This window comes from Rhinatrema bivittatum, chromosome 16 (genome assembly GCF_901001135.1).
Source record: "Rhinatrema bivittatum chromosome 16, aRhiBiv1.1, whole genome shotgun sequence".
NCBI classification, from domain to species: Eukaryota; Metazoa; Chordata; class Amphibia; order Gymnophiona; family Rhinatrematidae; genus Rhinatrema; species Rhinatrema bivittatum.
In genome coordinates this window covers 14630893-14655956 of record NC_042630.1, presented here as the reverse complement: position 1 = coordinate 14655956, position 25064 = coordinate 14630893, and the positions used below count along the sequence as shown (strand labels likewise).

The following is a 25064-nucleotide window of genomic DNA, read 5'->3' as shown; positions in this document are numbered from 1 at the left end:
GAAGACCCTCTAGGAAAATTGCATGTAAGCACCCCAGGTCCCAATGAAGCTCTGAAGATAGGGTCTTAAATTCAATAACATAGTCCGGAAGGGGCTTAGTCTCTTGTTGAAGGTGTAAAAGAGTGGATCCTGTGACAGTCTTGTGAGCTGGATCATCAAAGACTGACTTGAAGAGAGCAAGAAAACCTGGCAAGTCACTGAAGATTGGACCATTGCGTTCCGATATAGGTGAAGCCCAAGCCAGTGCTCTTCCATTTAAGAGTGAAAGGATGTATGTGGTCTTGGCTAATGCAGTAGGAAAGTAAGACAGTTGTAGAGAGAAGTGCATACAGTATTGATTGAGAAAGCCCCTACACAAATGGGAATCTCCAGTGGGGGCTGGTAGACGTACAGCAGTTCGATACCACTTGCCATGAGGTATCTTTACCAGACGTGGTAGAAGTATTCAGTTGTGAACTCAACTGATTGAAGGCATTGGTAGATGTCTCTAAGGTCTCTGTTGTTCAGCAATGCGTTGGGCCAGGCCAGGAATGGCCTGCAGGACTGAGACCTGAACCAGGTCCATGGAGTTAGCAATCTGTTATAATCTGGTGTGGTTGTGGACCCTGGATCGCAGTAAGATCTGTGTTGTTATTACGTGTGTTTTAGTGGATCCTTGGGTGCTGTGGAGATGACCACGCCCACGGGGAGGAGCCCCGTGAGGAGCCAGAGCACTGGGCTAGTGTTGCGTTCATGCCTGTTCTCATCCTCGCTTCACCCTCTCTAACTTTGTGGCGACTCCCTTCAGGTCTGACGGACAGATGTTGCCGCGGCTTCTCCTCGCGGCTTCTCCCCGGATCCCCGGGCTGGCCTGACACTGCAGATCCTGATGACGTAAGGGCGTGTGCGTCCACTCCAGATTTTGTACCAGCAACGGCGTCCCCCCGTAGTGACGTCATCCGCTTCCAACTTAAAAGGTCTTTGCTTGCAACTATGAATCGAGTTAGCAAGATGGGGGGATAACTCTCTCTCTGCTGCTCTGCCTCCTCAAACTTACCAAGAGGTACCCACTCCTCGGGGGCCCCGTTCTCTCTTCTTGATTTCAGATTGCTAAGATGGGATCCGGTACTCGCTCCTCGAGGGCCTACGTCCCTGAATGCTCAGAAGACTCCTTACTGCCTGGAAGTGATCGCAGACGTGAACATTGTGAATTCTATTAAAGATAGGATCCGGTACTCGCTCCATGAGGGCCTATGCTCCTAATCTCTGAAGACTCTCTTCTGTCTAAGACGTTATCGCAGGTTCGGAGATCATGAGTTATTATTGCAGATTGCAGATAGGAACCGGTTCTAGCTCCCCGAGGGCCCATGTTCCTAAAACCCTTCAAAAACTCTCTTCTATCTCAGAAGCTATCGCATACCTATATTTGGTGCATTACTATTTCATATTGCAGATAGGAACCGGTACTCGCTTCACGAGGGCACATGTTCCTAAAACCCTTCACAGACTCTCTTCTATCTCAGAAGCTATCGCATACCTATATCTTGTGAATCACTATTACAGATTGCAGATAGGAACCGGTACTCGCTTCACGAGGGCACATGTTCCTAAAACCCTTCACAGACTCTCTTCTATCTCAGAAGCTATCGCATACCTATATCTTGTGAATCACTATTACAGATTGCAGATAGGAACCGGTACTCGCTCCACGAGGGCCTATGTTCCTAAAACCCTCCAAAGACTCTCTTCCATTCCAGAAGCCATCTCATACACAGATATTGTGAGTTTTTATTCCAGACTGCATATAGGAACCAGTACTCGCCCTCGGCTCCTGTTCCTGAATATATTGAAGACACTCTGTTGCATAGAAGCCATTACAGATATCTACAATTGTGAGTGTATCGTCTACTACTGGTTATGTATCCAGCATACTCTGTTTACTCACTACCTATAGTCTCTCTCTACAGCTCAGCAACCCAGAGATCGCAATTCCAGTATATGAGGGACTTCAGCCCTGCTGGGCACATCAGCTCACTACTGCCACCTCTGGTGGTTCTACTTCCTGTCTAATAAAGAACTATCTGTGTTTGTCTCCATACTCCAGACTAGCCGGTGGTCCCTCTCAGGATATCCTCCTGGGGGCGCTGTCATCTGCCATCGGCACAAGGATTCACCAATTTACATTACAGTGTTCATTCCTTACACTACTCTCCTCGGGGGAGCAGATTCCATAACAGAAAGCAACTCCTCCTCTCTGGAGGAACAGATCTACATCAGGTTGCTAACTCCTCTCCTCTGGATTAACTGATTACTACCAGTCTGCTAACTCCTCCCCTCTGGGGAAGCAGATCCATAACAGATTGCTACTCCTCCCCTCGGGAGGAGCTGATCGATTACAGATTGCTAGCTCCGCCCCTCTGGGGGAGCAGATCACTAACAGATTGCTAACTCCTAGCAGAAAAGATAACAGCTAGATTCTAGACACAAAACACTAGAATTGAACTCTTTTATTATACAGCTTGAAGTAGCCACCAGGTGGCAGTGGTGAGTTGTAGTCTCAAGGCCCTCGGCAGAGGGAGCCCTTCTCTCCTAGGTGACATCAGGAGGTTCCGCAGCAAGGAGATACTGTGGATGAGACAGATGATAGATTAGAGTACTCACTCGGTGTTAGCTGTTATGGATGTGATTCCCCCAGATAGTTGTCATAGGTACAGGCACTGAGGCAGGGAGAGCAGGCCCTCGAGAAGCGAGTACCTGTTCCCTGAATGGCACCTGAAAATAGAACAGAGGGCCCCTGAGGAGCAGGTACCCAAGTTAGCAGTAAATCCCCAAAGAGCAGAAGGAGAGTTTCCTGCAGGCAGCAGGGAAACGGCAGAATAGTGCAGACAGGAACAGACAAGACCATTCGAGGCAATTCGAGCCTATTCGCGTCTTTGCCAACTCAATGAGCTAGCAATCTTGAGAAATAGATATACCCAGAATGGCATTACGATATATGAGGGAACGCCCTCGAGGTTCACGCCACTGGGCATACTTAGAGTGGGTTGCGCGTGCACCCTAGCAGATACCTGGGAGGAGCAATGGCGTATGGCTGCACTACAGCCGTTCCGGGGACGCCAGAGAAGTCAGCTTGACAATGCTGTGGTAGCCATCTTGCCCAGGTAAGCGGGAGGAGCTGAGATAGTGGTGCAAAAGAGGGGCGAAGCCTTCGAAGACCGACGGATGCAACAATCTGCCTCCACCCACAGGGAGGAGCCCTGTGGGGACTCACTACGATGGGCGTAGCCTCAGCAGAGAGAGACACAGATGAGAGCGACTTTATTGTACAGGAATCATGGGAGGAACCCATAGCATGAAGAGAAGACACAATCCAGAATAGTAAGACCATTCACTGTAGATATCCCTGGTAGTGGCCCGCAGAGCAGGGTATGCCAGGGAGCTCCTCTTGAGATGGTGCCCCTCAGGATGTATCCGGTAGTGGCCCGCAACGCGGGGTACACCGAGGATCAATGCATAGAACTCCTGAGAGGTGCAGAGGGTCAGCAGAGTGAAGTAAATTATGGTACTTACTCCAGAGTGTAGAAGGGTAGCTGGAAAGAGCACGGTAGTGGCCCGAGTCACGGGGTACACCATGGGGTCCATCAGCTAGAGGTTGAAGCGATAGTAGAACTCACAAGACTGAACTAGCGGAGTCCTGGATAAAGATGATAGGAATCTCCAGGCAGGTATGCTCTCCGAGGAGCAGATAGCCAGACGTAACAAGGCCCCTGAGGAGCGGGTACCTAAGAACATAAGAACATGCCATACTGGGTCAGACCAAGGGTCCATCAAGTCCAGCATCCTGTTTCCAACAGTGGCCAATCCAGGCCATAAGAACCTGGCAAGTACCCGAAAACTAAGTCTATTCCATGCTACTGTTGCTAGTAATCGCAGTGGCTATTTTCTAAGTCATCTTAATTAATAGCAGGTAATGGACTTCTCCTCCAAGAACTTATCCAAATCTTTTTTAAACACAGCTATACTAACTGCACTAACCACATCCTCTGGCAACAAATTCCAGAGTTTAATTGTGCGTTGAGTGAAAAAGAACTTTCTCCGATTAGTTTTAAATGTGCCACATGCTAACTTTATGGAGTGCCCCTTAGTCTTTCTATTATCCGAAAGAGTAAATAACCGATTCCCATCTACCCGTTCTAGACCTCTCATGATTTTAAACCTCTATTATATCCCCCCTCAGTCGTCTCTTCTCCAAGCTGAAAAGTCCTAACCTCTTTAGTCTTTCCTCATAGGGGAGCTGTTCCATTTCCCTTATCATTTTTGTCACCCTTCTCTGTACCTTCTCCATCGCTGTTATATCTTTTTTGAGATGCGGCAACTAGAATTATACGCAGTATTCAAGGTGCAGTCTCACCATGGAGCGATACAGAGGCATTATGACATTTTCCGTTTTTATTCACCATCCCTTTCTAATAATTTGCTTTTTTGACTGCCGCAGCACACTGAACCGACGATTTCAATGTGTTATCCACTATGACGCCCAGATCTCTTTCATGGCCTAACATTGATTAACTATAGCATGGGTTATTTTTCCCTATATGCATCACCTTGCACTTATCCACATTAAATTTCATCTGCCATTTGGATGCCCAATTTTCCAGTCTCACAAGGTCTTCCTGCAATTTATCACAATCTGCTTGTGATTTAACTACTCTGAACAATTTTGTATCATCTGCAAATTTCATTACCTCACTTGTCGTATTTCTTTCCAGATCATTTATAAATATATTGAAAAGTAAGGGTCCCAATACAGATCCCTGAGGCACTCCACTGCCCACTCCCTTCCACTGAGAAAATTGTCCATTTAATCCTACTCTCCGTTTCCTGATTTTTAGTCAGTTTGTAATCCACGAAAGGAAATCTCCACCTATCCCATGACTTTTTACTTTTCTTAGAAGCCTCTCATGAGGAACTTTGTCAAACGCCTTCTGAATATCCAAGTACACTACATCTACCGCTTCTCCTTTATCTACATGTTTATTAACTTCTTCAAAAAAGTGAAGCAGATTTGTGAGGCAAGACTTGTCTTGGGTAAAGCCATGCTGACTTTGTTCCATTAAACCATGTCTTTCTATATGTTCTGTGATTTTGATATTTAGAACGGCCAACTTCTTTTCAAATTCTCTCTTAGCCTGTCTTATCAATGTCATACATTTAACTTGCCAACGCTTATGCATTATCCTATTTTCTTCTGTTTTATCCTTCTTCCAATTTTTGAATGAAGATCGTTTGGCTAAAATGGTTTCTTTCACCTCACCTTTTAACCATGCTGGAAATCATTTTGCCTTCTTTCTACCTTTTCTAATGTGTGGAATACATCTGGACTGTGCTTCTAGGATGGTATTTTTTAACAATGTCCATGCCTCTTGCACACTTTTTACCTTTGTAGCTGCATCTATCAGTTTTTTTCTAACTATTTTTCTCATTTTATCAAAGTTTCCCTTTTGAAAGTTTAGCATAAGAGCCGTGGATTTGCTTACTGTCCCCCTTCCAGTCATTAATTCAAATTTGATCATATTATGATCACTATTGCCAAGCGGCCCCACCACCGTTACCTTTCTCACCAAATCCTGTGCTCCACTGAGAATTAGATCTAAAATTGCTCCCTCTCTTGTCGGTTCCTAAACCAATTGCGCCATAAAGCTGTCATTTATTCCATCTAGGAACTTTATCTCTCTAGCATGTCCCGATGATACATTTACCCAGGCAATATTGGGGTAATTGAAATCTCCCATTATTACTGCACTACCAATTTGGTTAGCTTCCCTAATTTCTCTTAGCATTTCACTGTCCGTCTCATCATCTTGACCAGGTGGACGGTAGAATACTCCTATCACTATAGTCTTCCCCATCACACAAGGGATTTCTACCTATAAAGATTCAATTGTGCTTTTAGTCTCATGCAGGATGTTTATCCTGTTGGACTGTATGCCATCCAGGACATAAAGCGCCACACCGCCTCCCAGGTGCTCCCTTCTGTCATTGTGATAAAATTTGTACCCCGGTGTAGCACTGTCCCATTGGTTATCCTCTTTCCACCATGTCTCTGTAATGCCAATTAAGTCTATGTCATCATTCACTGCTATACATTCTAATTCTCCCATTTTACTTCTTAAACTTCTGGCATTAGCATACAAACATTTCAAAGTTTATTTTTTGCTTGTATTTCCATTCAGCTTTTTAATTCATAGGGATAAGTTAGAATTTTTTAGCTCAGCTGAGATTTTAGTTACAGGCACTTGGACTACTTATTATTGGAACCTCACTGTCGGGATGCCCTAATTCTTTTGTTCTCTGTTGATAGAGGAGGAAAACCCATCCATCTGGACTGGTCTGCTGGACATTAAGGAACAACGCTTTGAGTATGATTAGTCAAAAGAGAAGAAATCGAGCTAAGACTGCCGAGGCTAAACCAAAGCTTGCTAAATGCAAGTGCTAAATCTCATAATCAATAATGTTGAAAGCAGATGCAATCTATAACAATACTAAAATGTAGGAAGTACCAGTATCAGAAACATAAGTAGAAAGATCCAAACTTGAAAACAGTAAAGCTTTGGTACTGTGAATAAGATGGAAACAAGATTGGTAACTGTCTAAAACATGATGGCTATCAAGAAAATCATGAAGTTGTTTTAGTAATAGTTTCTCTATTAATGTAGGCAAAAACAGTAAGGAGGACATAGGATGGTAATGAGGGCCGTAGGATCTAACAAAGGTTTATTCAGGATAGAACGGACAGATGCTTGCTTTAAAATACCATGAAGATTTCCCTCAGATAATGATTTAAACAAGTTAGATACTTTGTGCATCACATCAATAACTGTACTGCGGTTTTGTTGTCCAACTTGCTGTTGTACTCAGGTTTTGGATTTTGTTTTCAAACCAGTTATCAAGATCTAAAACACTGGGCATGTCCTAGGACACCCTACTTATTGTGGACAGATATAGGAGAGGAACATGTCTACTTCATTCCTAATGATGACTCTCCCAGGATGGATGTTGTAAGGCAGGTAGTGGCAAGATGTCATCTGCCAGGCATCAATGATGGCCACTGGTTGCCCCAAAAACACCCTCCTTAGGATGGAATCCAGCTGAAAGGACAGCCATTCACTGTTGGGCATATTAGTCTTCCCGGTGTTGGCTGTTTTGATGATGATGGTGGTCTGAGGGCTTCTCTGCAAGAGATCTATCACTGCCCTGTGGATTTTCTGCATCCGCTGGATGTACAAATCTACGGAAAAGAATACGAGGTGGGCCCAGATATTGAAAACAATCACTATGCCAGGCCCTCCGCCAATCCCATCAATGTCATTTGTGATGTAATGCAGGTTTGCCACCATGAGCTTGCCCATCGACAAAGGTCTTCCATGTGCTCTCCACTGAATTAGGTAGTTGTTTTCTGTGTCTATGGCCAGCTGAAGACCCATGTATGGTGACAAATGAAAACCAATCTTCTTTAGAGCTGTGAAACAAAGAGATATATGATTTTACTGTCAGTGACTAGTAAAGTGAGCAGGGAGTCACAGAGCAGCTGGGTACAGTCATGGCCTGGAAGACCACAGTGACATATCACCAGAAGTCTACATTATTACTGTGGGAAATGAGAAGAAATCACTGACTTACAGGGAACGAAGGACTCAAGATACTCCCACCACTGCTTCAGAGTCGAGTCCCCGAACATATACACGGCTTTCCCACTCAGGCATTTGGTGATATTGGACGGCATGGGGAACTTCCTGCTGGAACAGATCAGGGATGTCCAGTCGTCATCATAATAGAATCCGGATGGATTTGGGATTGGCAGCCCCGGGGTGCAGTTGGGAAGCCGTAACTCACCTGGGAATTGTAAAACACAATGAATGATTTTTCAGAGAGTGGCTCTTCCCCTGGCTTTGTGAGTCTCTCATTGTTACTCACATGCACACATCCTGTAGCATCCCCTGGATAATGTCTGGGTGTTCCTGACCTGGAGAAGTTTGGTTTCCCTAAATTAAGGGACCATCCACTGAGTAAATTTATTTATTTATTTATTTGCACATTTTTATATACCGACATTAGATCAAAGATATCACATCGGTTTACAGATAACAAAAAAAGGAAATAAGCGGGGGAGGGGGGGGGGGAGGATACTTATTTCTTACAGAGAAACATTTTCTTGAACAGTGCAACGAAATGAAACTTGAGGTTTAGGAATGGGATAAGGAAACAAACTGGGAATATAGGGGCGGATTTTCAGAGCCCTGCTCGCCTAAATCCGCCCAAAACCGGGCGGATTTAGGCGAGCAGGGCCCTGCGCGCCGGTATGCCTACATTCAAAGAGGCCTACCGGCGCGCGCAGACCCCGGGACTCGCGTAAGTCCCGGGGTTTTCGGAGGGGGGCGTGTCGGGGGTGTGTCCGGTCGTCGCGGCGTTTCGGGGGCGTGTCGGCAGCATTTTGGGGGCGGGTACGGGGGCGTGGCTATGGCCCGGGGCGGTCCGGGGGCGTGGCCGCGCCCTCCGTACCCGCCCCAGGTCGCGTCCCGGCGCGCAGCAGGCCCGCTGGCGCGCAGGGATTTACTTCTCCCTCCGGGAGGCGTAAATCCCCGGAGAAAGGTAAGGGGGGGGGTGTAGACAGGGCCGGGCAGGTGGGTTAGGTAGAGGAAGGGAGGGGATGGTGAGGGGAGGGCGTTAGAGGATTCCCTCCGAGGCCGCTCCGATTTCGGAGCGGCCTTGGAGGGAATGGGGGTAGGCTGCGCGGCTTGGCGCGCGCCGGCTATACAAAATCAATAGCCTTGCGCGCGCCGATCCAGGTTTTTAGCAGATACGCGCGGCTCCGCGCGTATCTACTAAAATCCAGCGTACTTTTGCTTGAGTCTGATGCGCAAGCAAAAGTAGGCCAAATCGCGCTGTTTAAAAATCTACCCCATAGAAAGGAAGAACAGTTATATGTGAATTATTCTAGTGCAAATTAAAGGGATTGGATAGTCTTAAAATGACACGTGATGGAGAGCAGCATGCGACCGGGGACGGGGTCGGACAACATGCTCGCAGGGGCAGGGCTAACAGGAAGAATGTTAGGGTGGTTGTGGGTATGCTCATTGGGGGAAGGCTCGCCAGAAAAGCCAGGTTTTTAGGTGTTTTTTGAAGAGCTGTATTGATGGTTCGGATCTTAGTTAAGCTGGAAGGCTGTTCCAGAGGGAAGGTCCAGCTATGGAGAATGCGCGCTCTCTTGTCGTGGTTAGATGTGCTTCCTTTGGGGTGGGGATGTGGAGGAGACCAGTATTAGAGGATCGGAGGGTTCGTTGCAGTGTGTGGTATCGAAGGGGCGTGTTTAACCAAACCAATTTCTCGTTGTGGAGTGACTTGTGAATGAGGGAAAGAACTTTGTTTTGTGTCCGGAAGGCGATGGGTAGCCAGTGGAGGTCCTTGAGGATGGGGGTGATGTGATCCGACTTCTTTTGGTTTGCGATGGATCTGGCTGCCGCATTTTGTAGTAGCTGCAGCAGTCTGATTGTGGAAGTGGGTAGGCCGAGCAGGAGGGAGTCACAGTAGTCAAGTTTTGAGAATATTATGGTCTGGAGGACGGTTCTGTAGTCGCGTGGGAAGAGCAGCGGTTTGAGTCTTTTGAGTGTCTGGAGCTTGAAGAATCCATCTTTGATGATGGTGTTGATATGCTTTTTGAGGTTGATTTCTGTATCAAGAGTGATTCCGAGGTTTCTGGCTGTAAGGGCTAGTTGATGGTTCGGGAGGGTTGTTGGGCTTTGATGACTGAGGTGGCAGTTGGGGGTGTTGGAGATGTGAAGGATTTCAGTTTTTTGAGGTTGAGGGAGAGTGAGAGCTGAGCGAGGAGTTGTGTTATGTCCGACAGGTGGGTGTCCCAGGTTTTAGAGTGCTTTCAAGGGAGGATTTGAGGGGGAGTAGAATCTGTACGTCATCTGCGTATATGTAAAATGTAAGCCCTTTTTTGGAAAGAAGGTTGCAGAGGGGGAGCATGTAGATGTTGAACAGTGTTGAGGAGAGGGAAGATCCTTGGGGAACGCCGTGTGGTAGGGGGAATTGTTTGGATTGGGATGATTCTATTTTTACTGAATAGGACCTACCGGAAAGGTATGAGGCGAACCATTTGATTGTGGTGTCACATAGGCCAATTTCTTCTAGTCTGGTCAGCAGGGTGTTGTGGTTGATGGTATCGAATGCGGCGGAGATATCAAGGAGTATCAGGAGGTATGATGAGTTCTTATCCAGACCTCTGAGAATGGAGTCGGTGAGGGCAAGAAGGAGTGTCTCTGTGCTGATGAATTTTCTGAAACCGTGTTGAGCTGGGTTTAGAATGTTGTGGTGTTCCAGATGTTCGGAGAGCTGTTTGTTGACAGTTTTTTCCAGGATCTTGGCAATGAAGGGCAGGTTGGAGATTGGTCTGTAGTTGACAGGGTCTGAGATGTCTAGGTTCATTTTTTTGGGGATGGGTTTGATATGCAGATTTGAGACTGGGAAAATGCCCTGTTCCAGGGAGAGGTTAATGATGTCGGCAATTGGTTTGGCGATGATATTTGAGACTTACTTTAGGAACTTTGTTGGAATATGGTCAAGGGTGTGTGTGGCTGGATTTGCTTTTCGAATTATTGGCTCCACTTCCGTTGATGCGATGTGATCAAATTGAGCCCAGGAGGGGATGGATGTGGTGGGTGGCTCGGTAGGTTTCGCACTAGAGTTAGGGATGTTTGCAATCAGGATGGTGGTTTTGTTGCTGAAGTATTGTGTTAGATCTTCGCAGATTTTGTCCGGGTTTTCGTTTGCGGGAGGGTTGTGGGTGGGGCTGGTCAGGTTGGATACATAGGCGAATAGTGTTTTAGAGTTGTATTGATAGTTGTGGATCCTTTCTGTAGAAAAGGCGTTTGGTGTGTACAGAACTATGTACTAACGTGTGCATGCAGCCCAATGCATCTTGTTACAATCGAGATCTTAGCTCAGTCATTGCGATGGAAGTGCTTGAACCAGGGCCTTTCTTAGCAACCTGCTGTCATAGGTCTTAAATCCAACACTATGTCTCAGCACTGTGGCGTGAGCAGCCCCAGTCCCAAAATGAAATCCATCTCAATTTGCTTCCAACCACCACCCCAATCTCCCGATTGTAACAAGATGCATTGGGCTGCATGCACACGTTAGTACATAGTACTGTACACATTTTTGTGTATTAACTCCACTCCCAATGATACAAGTTTAGTGCACAAAAAATGTGTATACTATTGTGAAGAAAACTACACACAAATTAGAGATCAATTTAAATCCCATATTAGGTATTAGCTATTAATCCACAATACAGACAGATGGGTAGGTAGGTATAATGTATTTTGGTTTAATGCTGCATATTCAATTCCTGGTCAGAGGTAAATTCTATAGGGCTTAACCTAGTGCGGGGTGGGGGTGGGGGGTGTCCTGCAATTGGCACTTATGCTCAGAAATCACGTTTTATGTGCATTACCAGGATTTTTGCATGCAAAATACTCTTTGTACACTGTTTTATACACATAAACCATGTTTTGTGTGTATACATTATGCTTTATGCATTGAAGACACTAATTGTGTGCACAAAATATGATTTCTATGCAGAAAACGTTTTATGCACATAAATTGTATTTTATGCATGGTAAGCATGTCTTCTGCACAATGCAAGCTGCTGCCTGAGGCGAGGGATAGAATAGGATGAGATGCCTCCTTCCTTCCTCTGCCGCCCCTGCTAAGGTACCCAAAAGGGATGCACTCTCCAAGAGACAGAGCCCTCACCAACTCACCATACAAAAGAAAATTCAAATTCTGGTGTCACCTCAGTAACAGCCACACAAATACCTTTCACTACCAGAAACGTTTTAAAGTAACACCTGGGAACTTTTAATTTTCAGTCACTCTGAGACTGTCATGGATTAGTGGAGAAGAGGTGGAGGGGAGCAGGGAACACACAAACTTTCTTCTCTCTCACAAAACCCTTCTACCCTCTATGCTTCTTACTCCCTTATTCTACTTCCTCATTCTCCCTTCCCTCTCAGTCAGCTCTTCCCTTCTTTCTCAACATTCACCTCTCGTTACCACTCTTGCCATATCTTCTCTCTCTGTCACTCACTACCACACTCTGTCACTCACTACCACTACTCACTACCACACGGGATCTCTACCACACGGGATCTCACTCTGTCACTCACTACCACACTCTGTCACTCACTACCACTACTCACTCTCTCTGTCACTCTCTCCCACTCACTACCACACGGGATCTCTTCTCACTGGGGTGGGATGGGAACTCCAGCGTATCACTTCAGAGTGCTATGCAGACAGACAGACACACAAGTTTCCTCTCAAGCACATACACTGGCTTCCGATCTCTCAAGTAGGCACATGCATAGGCTCGGTGGAGCGCGCAAGCCCCGGGACGCACGTATGTCCCGGGGCTTCGAAAAAGGGGTGGGAAGGGGGCGGGTCCGGGGGTGTGACGGCGGTCAGGGGGCGGTCCGGGGGCATGGCGGCGGTTCGGGGGCAGTGCCGAATCCCCTGGCACAGTGGCCTGTGCTGGGGGATGGCAAGCCGGCGCACATCACTTTTGAAATAAAGGTAGGGGGGACGATTTAGTTAGGACTGGGTTGTGGGTTAGATAGGGGAAGGTGGGTGGGGGTGGCCAAAAAACAGTTCCCTCCGAGGCCGCTCCAATTTTAGAGCGGCCTTGGAGGGAACGAGGAAAGCCATCTGGGCTCCCCTCGGGCTCAGCGTGCGCAAGGTGCACATGTGTGCACCCCCCTAGCGTGTGCTCAGCCTGGATTTTATAACATGTGCGCGGCAGCACGTGCATGTTATAAAATCGGGCGTAGATTTTAAGATCTGGCCCACAGTGCCTCCCTCTCTTATGCACACACACTTTGGCTCCCTCTCAGACAGACCGACACATACACTCACGCTCAAGAGGGTTGACCGCCAAGCCTGGTGCAATCCTTTAGCAACGAAGGGACTTCCTTCAATTTGGCTGCTGGACGGGATGGGATCCCTCAGCAGCCGCGTGAGCCTCTTTCACTTTGGCCACCAGGCAGGTTGGGAGCTCCTGGTGGCTACAGGCATCTAAAATTGGTGGTGCACGGCCCACACCGTTCTAAAGTCGGTGGTGCCTATGCACCACTGTGTACAATGGGTGCTACACACCTGTTCTAGCTTCTTTTTCATTGTAAAAGGCTCACCTCCTCTTCCTAGAAATCTTTTGAGTTATTGAATGTCTCTTATCATATCTCCCCTTTCCTCTAGGATATACATGTTTAGATCTTTAAGTCTAGCCTCATATGCTTTAGAACGAAGACCACTGTCCATCTTAGTAGCCGCCCTCTGGACAGACTCCATCCTGTTTATATCCTTTTGATGGTGCGACTCCAGAATTGTACACGGTATTCCAAGGGAGGTCTCACCAGGGACCTATATAGGGGCAATATCACCTCTCTGTTTTTGCTGAATTTCCTCTCCCTATGCAGCCAAGCATCTTTCTGGCTTTTACCATTATCTATTAAAAGGGGAGGTGAAAGAAGCTATTTTAGCCAAAAGATTTTCATTCAAAAATTGGAAGAAGGATCCAACAGAAGAAAATAGGATAAAGCATAAACGTTGGCAAGTTAAATGTAAGACATTGATAAGATAGGCTAAGAGAGAATTTGAAAAGAAGTTGGCTGTAGAGGCAAAAACTCACAGTAAAAACTTTTTAAAATATATCTGAAGCAGAAAGCCTGTGAGGGAGTCAGTTGGACCGTTAGATGATCGAGGGGTTAAAGGGGCACTTAGAGAAGATAAGGCCATCGCGGAAAGATTGAATGATTTCTTTGCTTCGGTGTTTACTGAAGAGGATGTTGGGGAGGTATCCATAATGGAGAAGGTTTTCATGGGTAATGATTCAGATGGACTGAATCAAATCACGGTAAACCTAGAAGATGTGGTAGGCCTGATTGACAAACTGAAGAGTAGTAAATCACCTGGACCGGATGGTATACACCCCAGAGTTCTGAAGGACCTAAAAAATGAAATTTCAGGCCTATTAGTAAAAATTTGTAACTTATCATTTAAATCATCCATTGTACCTGAAGACTGGAGGATAGCAAATGTAACCCCAATATTTAAAAAGGGCTCCAGGGGCGATCCGGGAAACTACAGACCGGTTAGCCTGACTTCAGTGCCAGGAAAAATAGTGGAAAGTATTCTAAACATTAAAATCACAGAACATATAGAAAGACATGGTTTAATGGAACAAAGTCAGCATGGCTTTACCCAGGGCAAGTCTTGCCTCACAAATCTGCTTCACTTTTTTGAATGAGTTAATAAACATGTGGATAAAGGTGAACCGGTAGATATAGTATACTTGGATTTTCAGAAGGCATTTGACAAAGTTCCTCATGAGAGGCTTCTAGGAAAAGTAAAAAGTCATGGGATAGGTGGCGATGTCTTTTCGTGGATTGCAAACTGGCTAAAAGACAGGAAACAGAGAGTAGGATTAAATGGACAATTTTCTCAGTGGAAGGGAATAGACAGTGGAGTGCCTCAGGGATCTGTATTGGGACCCTTACTTTTCAATATATTTATAAATGATCTGGAAAGAAATACGACGAGTGAGATAACCAAATTTGCAGATGACACAAAATTGTTCAGAGTAGTTAAATCACATGCAGATTGTGATAAATTGCAGGAAGACCTTGTGAGACTGGAAAATTGGGCATCCAAATGGCAGATGAAATTTAATGTGGATAAGTGCAAGGTGATGCATATAGGGAAAAATAGCCCATGCTATAATTACACAATGTTGGGTTCCATATTAGGTGCTACAACCCAAGAAAGAGATCTAGGTGTCATAGTGGATAACACATTGAAATCGTCGGTTCAGTGTGCTGCGGCAGTCAAAAAAGCAAACAGAATGTTGGGAATTATTAGAAAGGGAATGGTGAATAAAACGGAAAATGTCATAATGACTGTATCGCTCCATGGTGAGACCGCACCTTGAATACTGTGTACAATTCTGGTCGCCGCATCTCAAAAAAGATATAATTGCGATGGAGAAGGTACAGAGAAGGGCAAAATGATAAGGGGAATGGAACAACTCCCCTATGAGGAAAGACTAAAAAGGTTAGGACTTTTCAGCTTGGAGAAGAGACGACTGAGGGGGGATATGATAGAGATGTTTAAAATCATGAGAGGTCTAGAACGGGTAGATGTGAATCGGTTATTTACTCTTTCGGATAGTAGAAAGACTAGGGGGCACTCCATGAAGTTAGCATGGGGCACATTTAAAACTAATCGGAGAAAGTTCTTTTTTACTCAACGTACAATTAAACTCTGGAATTTGTTGCCAGAGGATATGGTTAGTGCAGTTAGTATAGCTGTGTTTAAAAAAGGATTGGATAAGTTCTTAGAGGAGAAGTCCATTACCTGCTATTAAGTTCACTTAGAGAATAGCCACTGCCATTAGCAATGGTAACATGGAATAGACTTAGTTTTTGGGTACTTGCCAGGTTCTTATGGCCTGGATTGGCCACTGTTGGAAACAGGATGCTGGGCTTGATGGACCATTGGTCTGAAACAGTATGGCATTTTCTTATGTGCTTATCTGTTTGGCCACCTTAAGATCATCAGATACAATTAACCCCAGATCCCGCTCTTCCCTTTGTGCTTAGACGAATTTCATCTCCAATACTGTACCTTTCCTTTTGTTTTGGGGTTTGTTTGTTTTTTTTTACCCTAAATGCATTATTCTGCATTTTATAGCAATAAATCTTAGCTGCCAGACCTTAGACCATTCCTTAGCTAGCTATATCTGAATATTGACCACCAGGTAAATATCTCCAACAGTGGCTATTTGGGAAAATCCAAATGTTTCCTGCCATTCAGCCTCCAGATAGCAAAAGGATTTGGAGTGAATTGAGCTCCCGAGGATTTGGGAAATATGACACAGTGTTTGATGGGAAGTCACATTTTATACAGTTTACTGACTAAGGCACCTGGCTCGCCCTCAGTTCCACCCACAATATAAGTGAAGTGACATAGCTTTGCATTAATGGTGATCCTGTCAATACTGGTTATACATGCAGAGGGGGTTAGTACAGGTATGAGAGTTTGGGAGGTCCTTACTTACTGTGGCTGTTGGTCCTAGCAAGGACATGTAATGAAGGGATTCGACTCGGGATCACTTGACCTGTTAATCTCCTGATATCGAAGAGAGAATAAGGGAAGGGAGAAGACACGCGGGTTACCATGCTGCAGCCATCTGAGAGTATAGTGTTGTAAGAAGAAACTCCCTCATCAGCTCATTCACACAATGTAGTGGAGGAAAGGAGAAATGAGATAGTAGTGGAGAGGATACAAGGTCAACAGCCTGGAGATTCCTAAAGGTGTCGGTGGTGACTGGATGAGACTGAGGGGGAAGGTGGTTTAGCATAAAAGCTGGCAGATGATCTGAGAAAGGAAGAACTGAGGTAGAAGAGTCTGAGAGACAGAAGTTGGAGGAAAGGATAAGGTCAAGGTGGTGGCCATGCTTGTGAGTAGGGGAGGTAGAGCAGAGTTGAGATCAAATAAGGAGGTTTAGACAAGGAGTTTTGATGCATAAAAGCCAGAGGGGTCCTCAATATGGAGGTCAAACTTGCCAAAAATAATGGAAAAGGAAAATCAAGAATCAAAGTAGATGAGAAAGGAGGAGGGGGATTTATGAAGAGGTCGATAAATGTCAGTTATCTGGAGAGGTAGTGGGGTGAATAGGCAGATGGAGTGGGCCTCAAAGGTAGAAAAAGGATTGAAACCTACAGGAGGGGGAGAGCAGAAGTCCAACAACACCATCGCGGCCTACTGTGTCAGATGTATGTGAGAAAAGATACTCTCCATGAGAGTGAGCAGCAACTGAAGCACAGTTCTGAGGAGAAAGCCAGGTCTCAGTCACGGCAAGAAAACTTAGGAAAACTTTGGTGGAAAAGTGGGCATTCCACAGGGAACAAAAGAAAGAGAAGAGAGGGGAGAAAAGGAATAGTGATAAGATTGGAGGGGTAACAGTTATACATGCACAAATGGGGTGAATGTTGCCTTGCAGGGCCAGCATTGGGAATGATTTCCCCACCTGAGAGGAGGAGGAGGAGACTACAGAGAAGAGAGGTGGCAGATGCTACCAAGAAGAGTGGAGATGGCTGGATGGCAGGATGAAAACACTGAAGCTCAAAAGCAGTGGACATTGCAGATGACAGAATAGCATGTGAGGAAAAGAATGTAGGGATAGAGAAGAAGGATTTGGTGTTAGTAGTGGTTTACAATATTATCACAAGAGAAAATGTAGTGGAACAATACAAAATAAAAGAGAAACCTGCAATTTCCCCAGTATCTCCCCAGCTACTAAAGGGCATGGGATGGGATCAGCTCAGCCCTGATGTGGGTTGTGGTGTCTTCCAAAGTTTACCGCTGGGGCAGTTGGGAGAAATATGCAAGGGGGCTACAACCTGCCCAATATCCAGGAGCACAGGTAGAAGCAGCTCAGGCCCAAGGTGGTTTGGAATGATTTCTGGAATCAACCGCCGAAGCAGCTGGGAGAAATATACAGATAGGCTGAGACTTCCCCGTTACTTGGTTAGTGCTCAGGGAGTGTAGAGTGGGAGCAGGTCAGGTTTGAGGTGGATTGTGGTAACCTCCAGTGTCAACCACCAAAGCAGCTAAGAGAAGTATGCAGATAGGTTGGAAGCTCCCCAGAACCTGTCTGGCTGCTCAAGGAACACAGGATGGGAGCAGCTCTGGCCTGAGGTGGGTTGTGGTGACTTCAAGAGTCGGCCACCGAAGCAGCTGGGCTGCTACCTCCCCAATACCATAGTAATGTGTACATTTCTGGAATGTTCTTATTCAAAAACATTGTAGAGTCTGTGAGGACATTTGGATTCACCACAATATAGCTTAAGTTGCTAAGGAGTAAGAATTAGGCAGTAGAGGGAGGGGGTACCATTTTCAGAAAAGCACCTCCACAAAGGTTGCTGGAATGGCTTCCTCCCTGCAGGTATAAAGTGGGGAATATCAGAAGAGCTGCTTGTCCCCCTGCTGCCTGGATCTTTGAACCAAAAGATCCAGTGTGTCATCTGGAGAAAGAGAACTGAGAGTAAGATCTTGCTACATCTGGAGACCCGCATTCGGAGTCTTCACCCTGGGGAGAAACATTACAAGTGGGAATTGTACAGTGTTCGAGATCCTGCTTTTTTTTCTGTCAGTATGTTTTGGAAGGGGATTTTCCTCTGTGTAGCTGGGGCCTTTTGCTTTTCCAAGACCTGGAGGGTGAGTTCCTTTCCTGGACTATTCACTGAGAGACACTTTCACAGATAAGGAAAGTTGGAGAATTCGTGTGCCAAGTACTGGTGTGTATAGTGCTACAAGTTGTTATTGAAGACGTGCTACAGTAAAGTTTTGTTTGGACACCCAACTCAAACATCCAGAGCATTTTGTTGGCACTCACATCCCTCCAACTGAATGTGAAGAAAGACCTCCTCAGGACAGAAATTGAGAGTCACTCACACACCATGAGCCTTGGAAGAATATTCCTCCCTGCAATCACCCTGTTGATAAGAACCCAAAACCCGGGGCTGTGGGACAGAGAGAAAGGAGTTAGCCCTGGGAGCTCTTGTAACTCCTGCCTTTCAGGACCAACCACCAGAACGGTGGAGACATTACTCAATAGGCAAGATTTGTTTTTACCTTATTCAGGCTCTCTTTACAAGCCAAGATTTGGCAGATCATACAAACATCCTGTGTTTGACTTGGAAGAGTAGTATCCGTACTTCTCTGGAAAGTGTCCAGACATCTTTAATGTCAACAGTTACCAGGACTTGAGAGTGACACCTCATCAGAAGGAGAGGCCACTTTCGAATAATAGAAGGACTAGGGGGCATTCCATGAAGTTAGCAAGTAGCACATTTAAGACTAATCGGAGAAAATTCTTTTTCACTCAATGCACAATAAATCTCTGGAATTTGTTGCCAGAGGATGTGGTTAGTGCAGTTAGTGTAGCTGGGTTCAAAAAAGGTTTGGATAAGTTCTTGGAGAAGTCCATTAACGGCTATTAATCAAGTTTACTTAGGGAATAGCCACTGCTATTAATTGCATCAGTAGCATGGGATCTTCTTAGTGTTTGGGTAATTGCCAGGTTCTTGTGGCCTGGTTTGGCCTCTGTTGGAAACAGGATGCGGGGCTTGATGACCCTTGGTCTGAGCCAGCATGGCAATTTTGTTATGTTCTTCTGTTCCTGCACAGGGGGGCAGAAAAGGTCCAGAGAAGAGAGTGTTAGGACAGTTTTCCCTGTGGTCTAGAGAGAACTGCAGGGGAAGCAGAATGATAGGAAGGAGGAGCAGAAAGGCATAGAAAGCCAGGGATTGGTTGAAGGAAGTAGCCCAAGGAAAGCCTCAGGAAGAGTAGGCAAGCAGCTGACTTTCATACCCTTGCTGCGTATAGATATATATAGCTAGATATAGATAGCAGCTTGGTGTGTACCTTACAGATGCATCTAATACATGGAAGTGAGGTTTATTGTGGAAACTATTGTAGGGGGTGGTATATAAAATGTTTCAAATAAATAAATAATAATATTCTCTGATGAAAGACTCAAGAAGAACGACTGAATGACTCAGAAACTGAAGGGCAGGAAAATGGCCCAACACTTTGGCATCAATAATGCCTGTTTCATGGTCCACACAGAGGTGTGATATCATCAGGCACTGAGAGCATTTATTTTCCAGATTCTTATATTTCACTATACTGTAGTTATTTCTCTGTCCCCAGAGAGCTCACGTTAAGTTTGTACCTGAAACAATGGAGGGTAAAAGGACTTGCGCAAGATCAGAAGAAGGATTTGAATCCTGGTCTCCCTGACGCAGGCTCAGCTGCTCTAACCACTAAGCTATGGTGTTTTAGATCATATAGTGTAGAAATCTGACTTCCATGTGTTAGAGTTCACTGTCATCTGCGGTCGCTCTGCTTCTCTGTCATTTTCTGCATACTTGCATTTCATTATAGATGCACCATGTGTGCCATATGATGGATGCAATAATGCTGCATATCCTTACAGTTTAACACCTACATATAACAAGCAATTGGTCTAATTACCAAAGATACTCATGCAGGGACAGATTGCAGGGAAATATCAGAGCGGGGGATTTTTTTTCAAACCAGCCCATGGGATATTTGTCTGAATCCCTCGTGCATTTCCCTCCAGTGCATATTTCAACAGCTCCTAGAAGCAAGCCAGACTGTCCCTTGGGAGGCACCTGGCAGAGTGTTTTCTTGTTAACATGTCACTATTGTTCGATGTAAAGTTACCTCTGTTCGATGTAAAGCGCTACCCCAGGCGCCAATTTGTGTTACACTGTGAACCGATGTGATATCTTTGATGAACGTCGGTATATAAAAATCTTAAATAAATAAAATAAATAAACATGAGAAGAGCTGTTGTGGGGTTGGTATTGGTCACAGCAGCTTCATGGGCCTGGAACTGCTGCGACCAACACCAACCCTTATGATTGGCCCGATCAGCCCACTGGAGCATGCCTGAAGTTCTGAGAGGCCAATTCGCCCCTGCACTCGTGCCTGCAAACACACATACACACTACTGTTAATAATTTACTTGTGTAAAAATGCTTCGTCCTCTTTGGTTGTGATGCTCCTGACGTTTCCATTTACATGGTAAACGCAGGAGCTGCAGGGAAGTTCTTTGGGTTTGATGCAGTACCATTTCTCTTTGGTGCCGAGATCTGCATACTCACACAATGAACCATTCAATTTATACACATTACATTCGGTGACTTCCTCCTTTCCATTTTTCATAAAAACTCCAGAAAAGGAGGCCTTGTCAGGCCTGGACTCCCTTAGTCTTTTGATTATGTGGACGGCCTCGCTGGAAAGCATGAGCCGGATAGAAACCTCCACATCCCCAGGCCACAGCAGCAGGAAGGTGATGGTGTAGGTCCCGTTCTGGTGATCTCGCACGGACCCCGTCACTCCAGCCTTCAGTCCGGGGGAATGAAGTTTGGCCTGGAAGAAATCGCCTCCGTAGCTCTTTGGTCTCTTCTGGTGGTCTCTCGCGGTTAACAGCAGCTCCAGGGTCTCTCCGACAGAATAGTGGGCTCTGGGATTCAGGATCTGGTAGTCACAGTTCTCAGGACTCGTGGAGGATTCAACACTTGGTGTCCCCCGGGGTTCTGGCCACGCTATCAGCTCTTTCAGCATCTTCACTTCCTCAGAGTCATGCCAAGAAGTTGTCATGGCTGGGGGCTGAGTGATGGAAGAGTCACTTTCCAGCTTACTTATCCACGGAGGAAAGTGAAATGTCAGTTTCTTCTCAATCATCAGAAACCTGGAAATCAACTGAGAAGAGAGACAGACACTCAGATTAAACTCCATAGGAATGCCCACATATGGCACTGCCTGGCACAGCCTTGGTACATGTCAGCACAGGCAGGTATGTTATCTGCAGGAATCCAGACTTAAGGCAGACCTGGGAGCATTCATGATTCATGGAGCTGTCAGACAGTGACTGCGTTCCCTGGAGCAAGAAGTCTGCCTGCCCCCTCAATAACCTCTGAGCGGAGTTGCTCTAATCCTGGCTGTCTCGCTCTCTCATCCAGGACAAGTCCAAGATTCTCTCCCAGCATCAACTCTGACTGGGATCATCCCAGCCCTGGACCTTATTTTATTATATTATTACAACAGCAGATAAAACGCATTCAAAAGCCCCTACCTTTGTTGGCAGATTTACGCCTGCGGAAAGCAGGCATAAATTTGCGTGTGCCAGCGGGCTGCTGGCACGCCATCACCCGACCCGGGGGCTGGTCCGGAGGCCTCGACCACGCCCCCGGGCCGGCACCACTCCCCTGGGCCCGCCCCCGAAACGCCGCGTCACTCGTGGCACACCCCCCGACACGCCCCTCCATGCAATAGGCTCGGCACGCACAAGGGGGGTTTGGGGTAGGTTTTCGGGGGGTACACACGTATCATACCCGCGTACCCCTTTGAAAATCTACCCCTCTATATCTTTCTCCCTTTTCACCCCTCAGTCTCGCAATGCCACTACTGCATGTTCTCCTGCAGAAGTCTTGTCCTCCTGTTTATTATATTTGCCATTTTTTTCCATGTGCACCTTCACTCTCCTATTTTCTCAGCTTTTCCAGATATAGTCGCCTGTCTTCCTCTTTCTGCAGTCTCTTTTTCCATTACCTTTTCAGCCACTTCTTTACAAAACCACAGAATGCTTACTGTTCTCTTACCCTTTATTTGCTTTCCTAATATTAGGGTTTGCTACCCTTATATCTCCCTTAAGATTTGGCACTGTTCTTCTACTTCCCTTAGCTTATCCTGTCCAGTTAATGACTTGAGATACTCCCCCATCTTATCAGTTAATTTTCCTGAAGTCCAGGACTCTGGCCTTTGAATGAACCCCCTAAGCCTATGTTCTAATACTGAACCACAGCAACCATCCAGTGATCTCTGAATCCTAAATGATCCCCCATTATGACATCTGAAACACGATCCCCATTTGTTCAATATCACCCCTTCATTTCTAATTACTGGAAGAGTTCTGTGAAGGAGTGAACAACAAAGGAGAATAGAGAGGAGACAAATGAGAGAAAGAAGAAGGTGGGAGACAGGAGAAGAGGAAGAGAGAGAAGAGTGGAGGGCAAATAGGAACAAGCTAAAAAAATGCCAAAAGAGAGAAGAAAGTGAGAAGGCAACAAAAGGAGGGAAAGGTGCGAGGTGAGGGAGAGGAAATGCATCAATCCTGCCCAAGGTATCAGAGAAAACGCTAAATAAAAATTATAAAAGAGTAGAGTCACTAAGAAGAAAGCATGGGAGGAGAGAAAAGAGTGGAGAAAGAAAAGGTGAAATAGGAGATGGAGAGAAGTAAGAAATCACAGTGAGAGAAGACAACGAGAAGAGAATGAAGAAGAGCTGGTGAGAGAGAGGTGTGAAGGGAGAGAAGGAAAAGAGGAAAACAAATTGCAATTTATTATAGTTTCAACTTACCCCGATCACAAAAACTAAACAGAGTAAGTAGATAAAAATCCAGCGTGATGACAAACTCATGGCATGCAGCTGTCCAGACTGCAGCCTTCAGAAATAAGTAATGCGCAAGGAGCTGGATTCCTGCAGGATGTGGTTGGGTTACTTTTGCACCAAATTACTTCAAAGGTACATGAGTGTGCCAAAGTGGGCTGTAATTACCTGATCTGCAGGGCAAGGACATTTCAAGTCTGGCACAGCCTACAATACTCACACGGATACAATGCTTCTTTATTAAACTTTAACTAACTGTTTTCTGGTGTTAGTTATTCTGCCTCCTGGGGGAGTTCTGTGCAAAAAAATGTAAAATTCTGCGCACAAGAACTTAAAATTCTGCATACAAAATCTTAAAATTCTGCAAAATTTTGCCTATTTTATATTGGTCAAAATAACACAATTTTCAAGTCAGTCTTTAAGTAATTACATTTTAAAATAATACAGAAAAATGTTATTACTTAAAGATGCAGAATTTTAAATATTTAGAGCAGAATTCCCCTAGAAATTCACTGTAAGAGTGGCCCTTCTACTCTCTCTCCCTACTCCCTTGGCCACTTTGCCCTGTCAGGCCCCAACTCCTCCACCTGCCAGTATCTCTCCCCTCCACCTCTAGGCTCAACCCCTTCCATGCTATCACCACTCCCAGAGTTTGACCCTGTTCTCAGTACTGCCCCTCACACAGGCTCCCTCTGTCCCTCTCTCTCTCACATGCATTCTCCCTCTCTCTAGTACACATACACACACCCTCATACAGGCTCCCTCACTCTCTCACACTCACACGTCCCCTCATACAGGGTCCCTCTCTCTTGCATACACACCCACACAAACCCTTTCTCTCTCACGCATACACCCTCACACAGGCTACCTATGACTCTCTCTCACCCACCCCTTCACACAGGCTCTGTCTCACACATACACAATCCCTTCACACAGGCTAGCACCATCACATATACACGATCCCTTTTTCATACACACCAGCTCCCAATCTCTCACACACATACACACTCCTTCACAATCTCCTCATATAGGCTCCCGCTCTTTGGCACCCACACTCAAGCACCGCCCCCTGCTCTCTCTCACACTCCCCTGGTCTCTCTCACACACAACCCCGGTCTCTCTCTCACCCTCCTGCTCTCTCTCTATCTCACACCTCTCCCCCCTCTCACACCGCCTTCCCTCCCTCATACCCCCTTCCCTCTCACACACACACACACACCTTTCTACACACATTCATTCTCACCAGGGCCTTCATCTTCGCCACTAATGGCGTGCCAGGGCCTTCATCTTCACCGCGAACGGTGCTCTCCGGGTCTCCTCTACCATTTTCTACACAGAATTTGGCAATTCTGTGCAGGGGGGAATTCTACGCAAATTATGTGCTCTGCAGTAGCACAGAATTCCCCCAGGACTATATTGTGACTACTTCTCTATGCAGAAAAATAAATTTCTCCTTTAGCTGGCAGAAAGACGCTTAGGGATTACAATATGCATGGGAGGAGTGGGAGACATACCAGGGATACCAGAATAGAGGTATGGTGTAGCAGGAGGTCTGTTGGTGGATTTTGGGAAGATTGCTTGGTTCTTCCCCGATGAAGACTAGGTGCTTTAATTGTCAACTGAATTATCCAAATAACACAAACAAAAGTACACTATCCCTGAGGCCTTGTGAATATTTTTACACTCAACCTTTTTCTTTTTCACTTGCCCTGTAGTTTCCTCCTGCTCCTTTCAACTCCCAGCCCGGGCCGGTACTACCTGTTTTGCTGCCTTGTACAAAACGTCACTGTGCTGCCATCCCAACTCCATGGATTCTAATGGAGCCACTCATAGACTTGTCTTTCTTAACAACAATAACTTTTGTCTGAACATTGGTTACAAGTGCAGTAAGGTTAGTGTAAGGCTGCCAGATTTCAGGTGGGCTAACTCGGGGTGAGGTTTGGGGGTGGGGTAGGTTTTGGGGGCAGTTTTACATACACAGT

At 45.8% G+C, this 25064-nt stretch overlaps 1 protein-coding gene across 2 annotated transcripts; it reads right to left on the bottom strand.

Annotated features, from left to right (window-relative positions):
- Nucleotides 1-6736: 6736 nt before the first annotated feature.
- LOC115078124 (NXPE family member 3-like) lies at nt 6737-23200 on the bottom strand. Of its 2 annotated transcripts, XM_029580791.1 has the most exons (5): nt 23053-23200; nt 20657-21396; nt 16157-16227; nt 7660-7872; nt 6737-7498 (listed from the first exon to the last, which is right to left on the bottom strand). In XM_029580791.1, exons 1-5 carry the CDS (start codon nt 23110-23112, stop codon nt 6966-6968), a joined length of 1617 nt encoding a protein of 538 aa, XP_029436651.1. In that variant the 5' UTR covers nt 23113-23200; the 3' UTR covers nt 6737-6965. The 2 variants fall into 2 exon arrangements, with proteins under 2 accessions (XP_029436651.1, XP_029436652.1); XM_029580792.1 differs by lacking the exon at nt 16157-16227 and having other exon boundaries at nt 20796-21396.
- Between the last annotated feature and the right edge of the window lie 1864 nt (nt 23201-25064).

Coding starts and splice junctions, on each gene's coding strand:
- LOC115078124 (XM_029580791.1), bottom strand. CDS start 23,112: ATGAGTTTGTCATCACGCTGGATTTTTATCTACTTACTCTGTTTAGTT. Junction 21,397..23,052: donor GTTTAGTTTTTGTGATCGGG/GTAAGTTGAAAC, acceptor CTCTCTTCTCAG/TTGATTTCCAGGTTTCTGAT. Junction 16,228..20,656: donor GACGAAGCATTTTTACACAA/GTAAATTATTAA, acceptor CTTCGATATCAG/GAGATTAACAGGTCAAGTGA.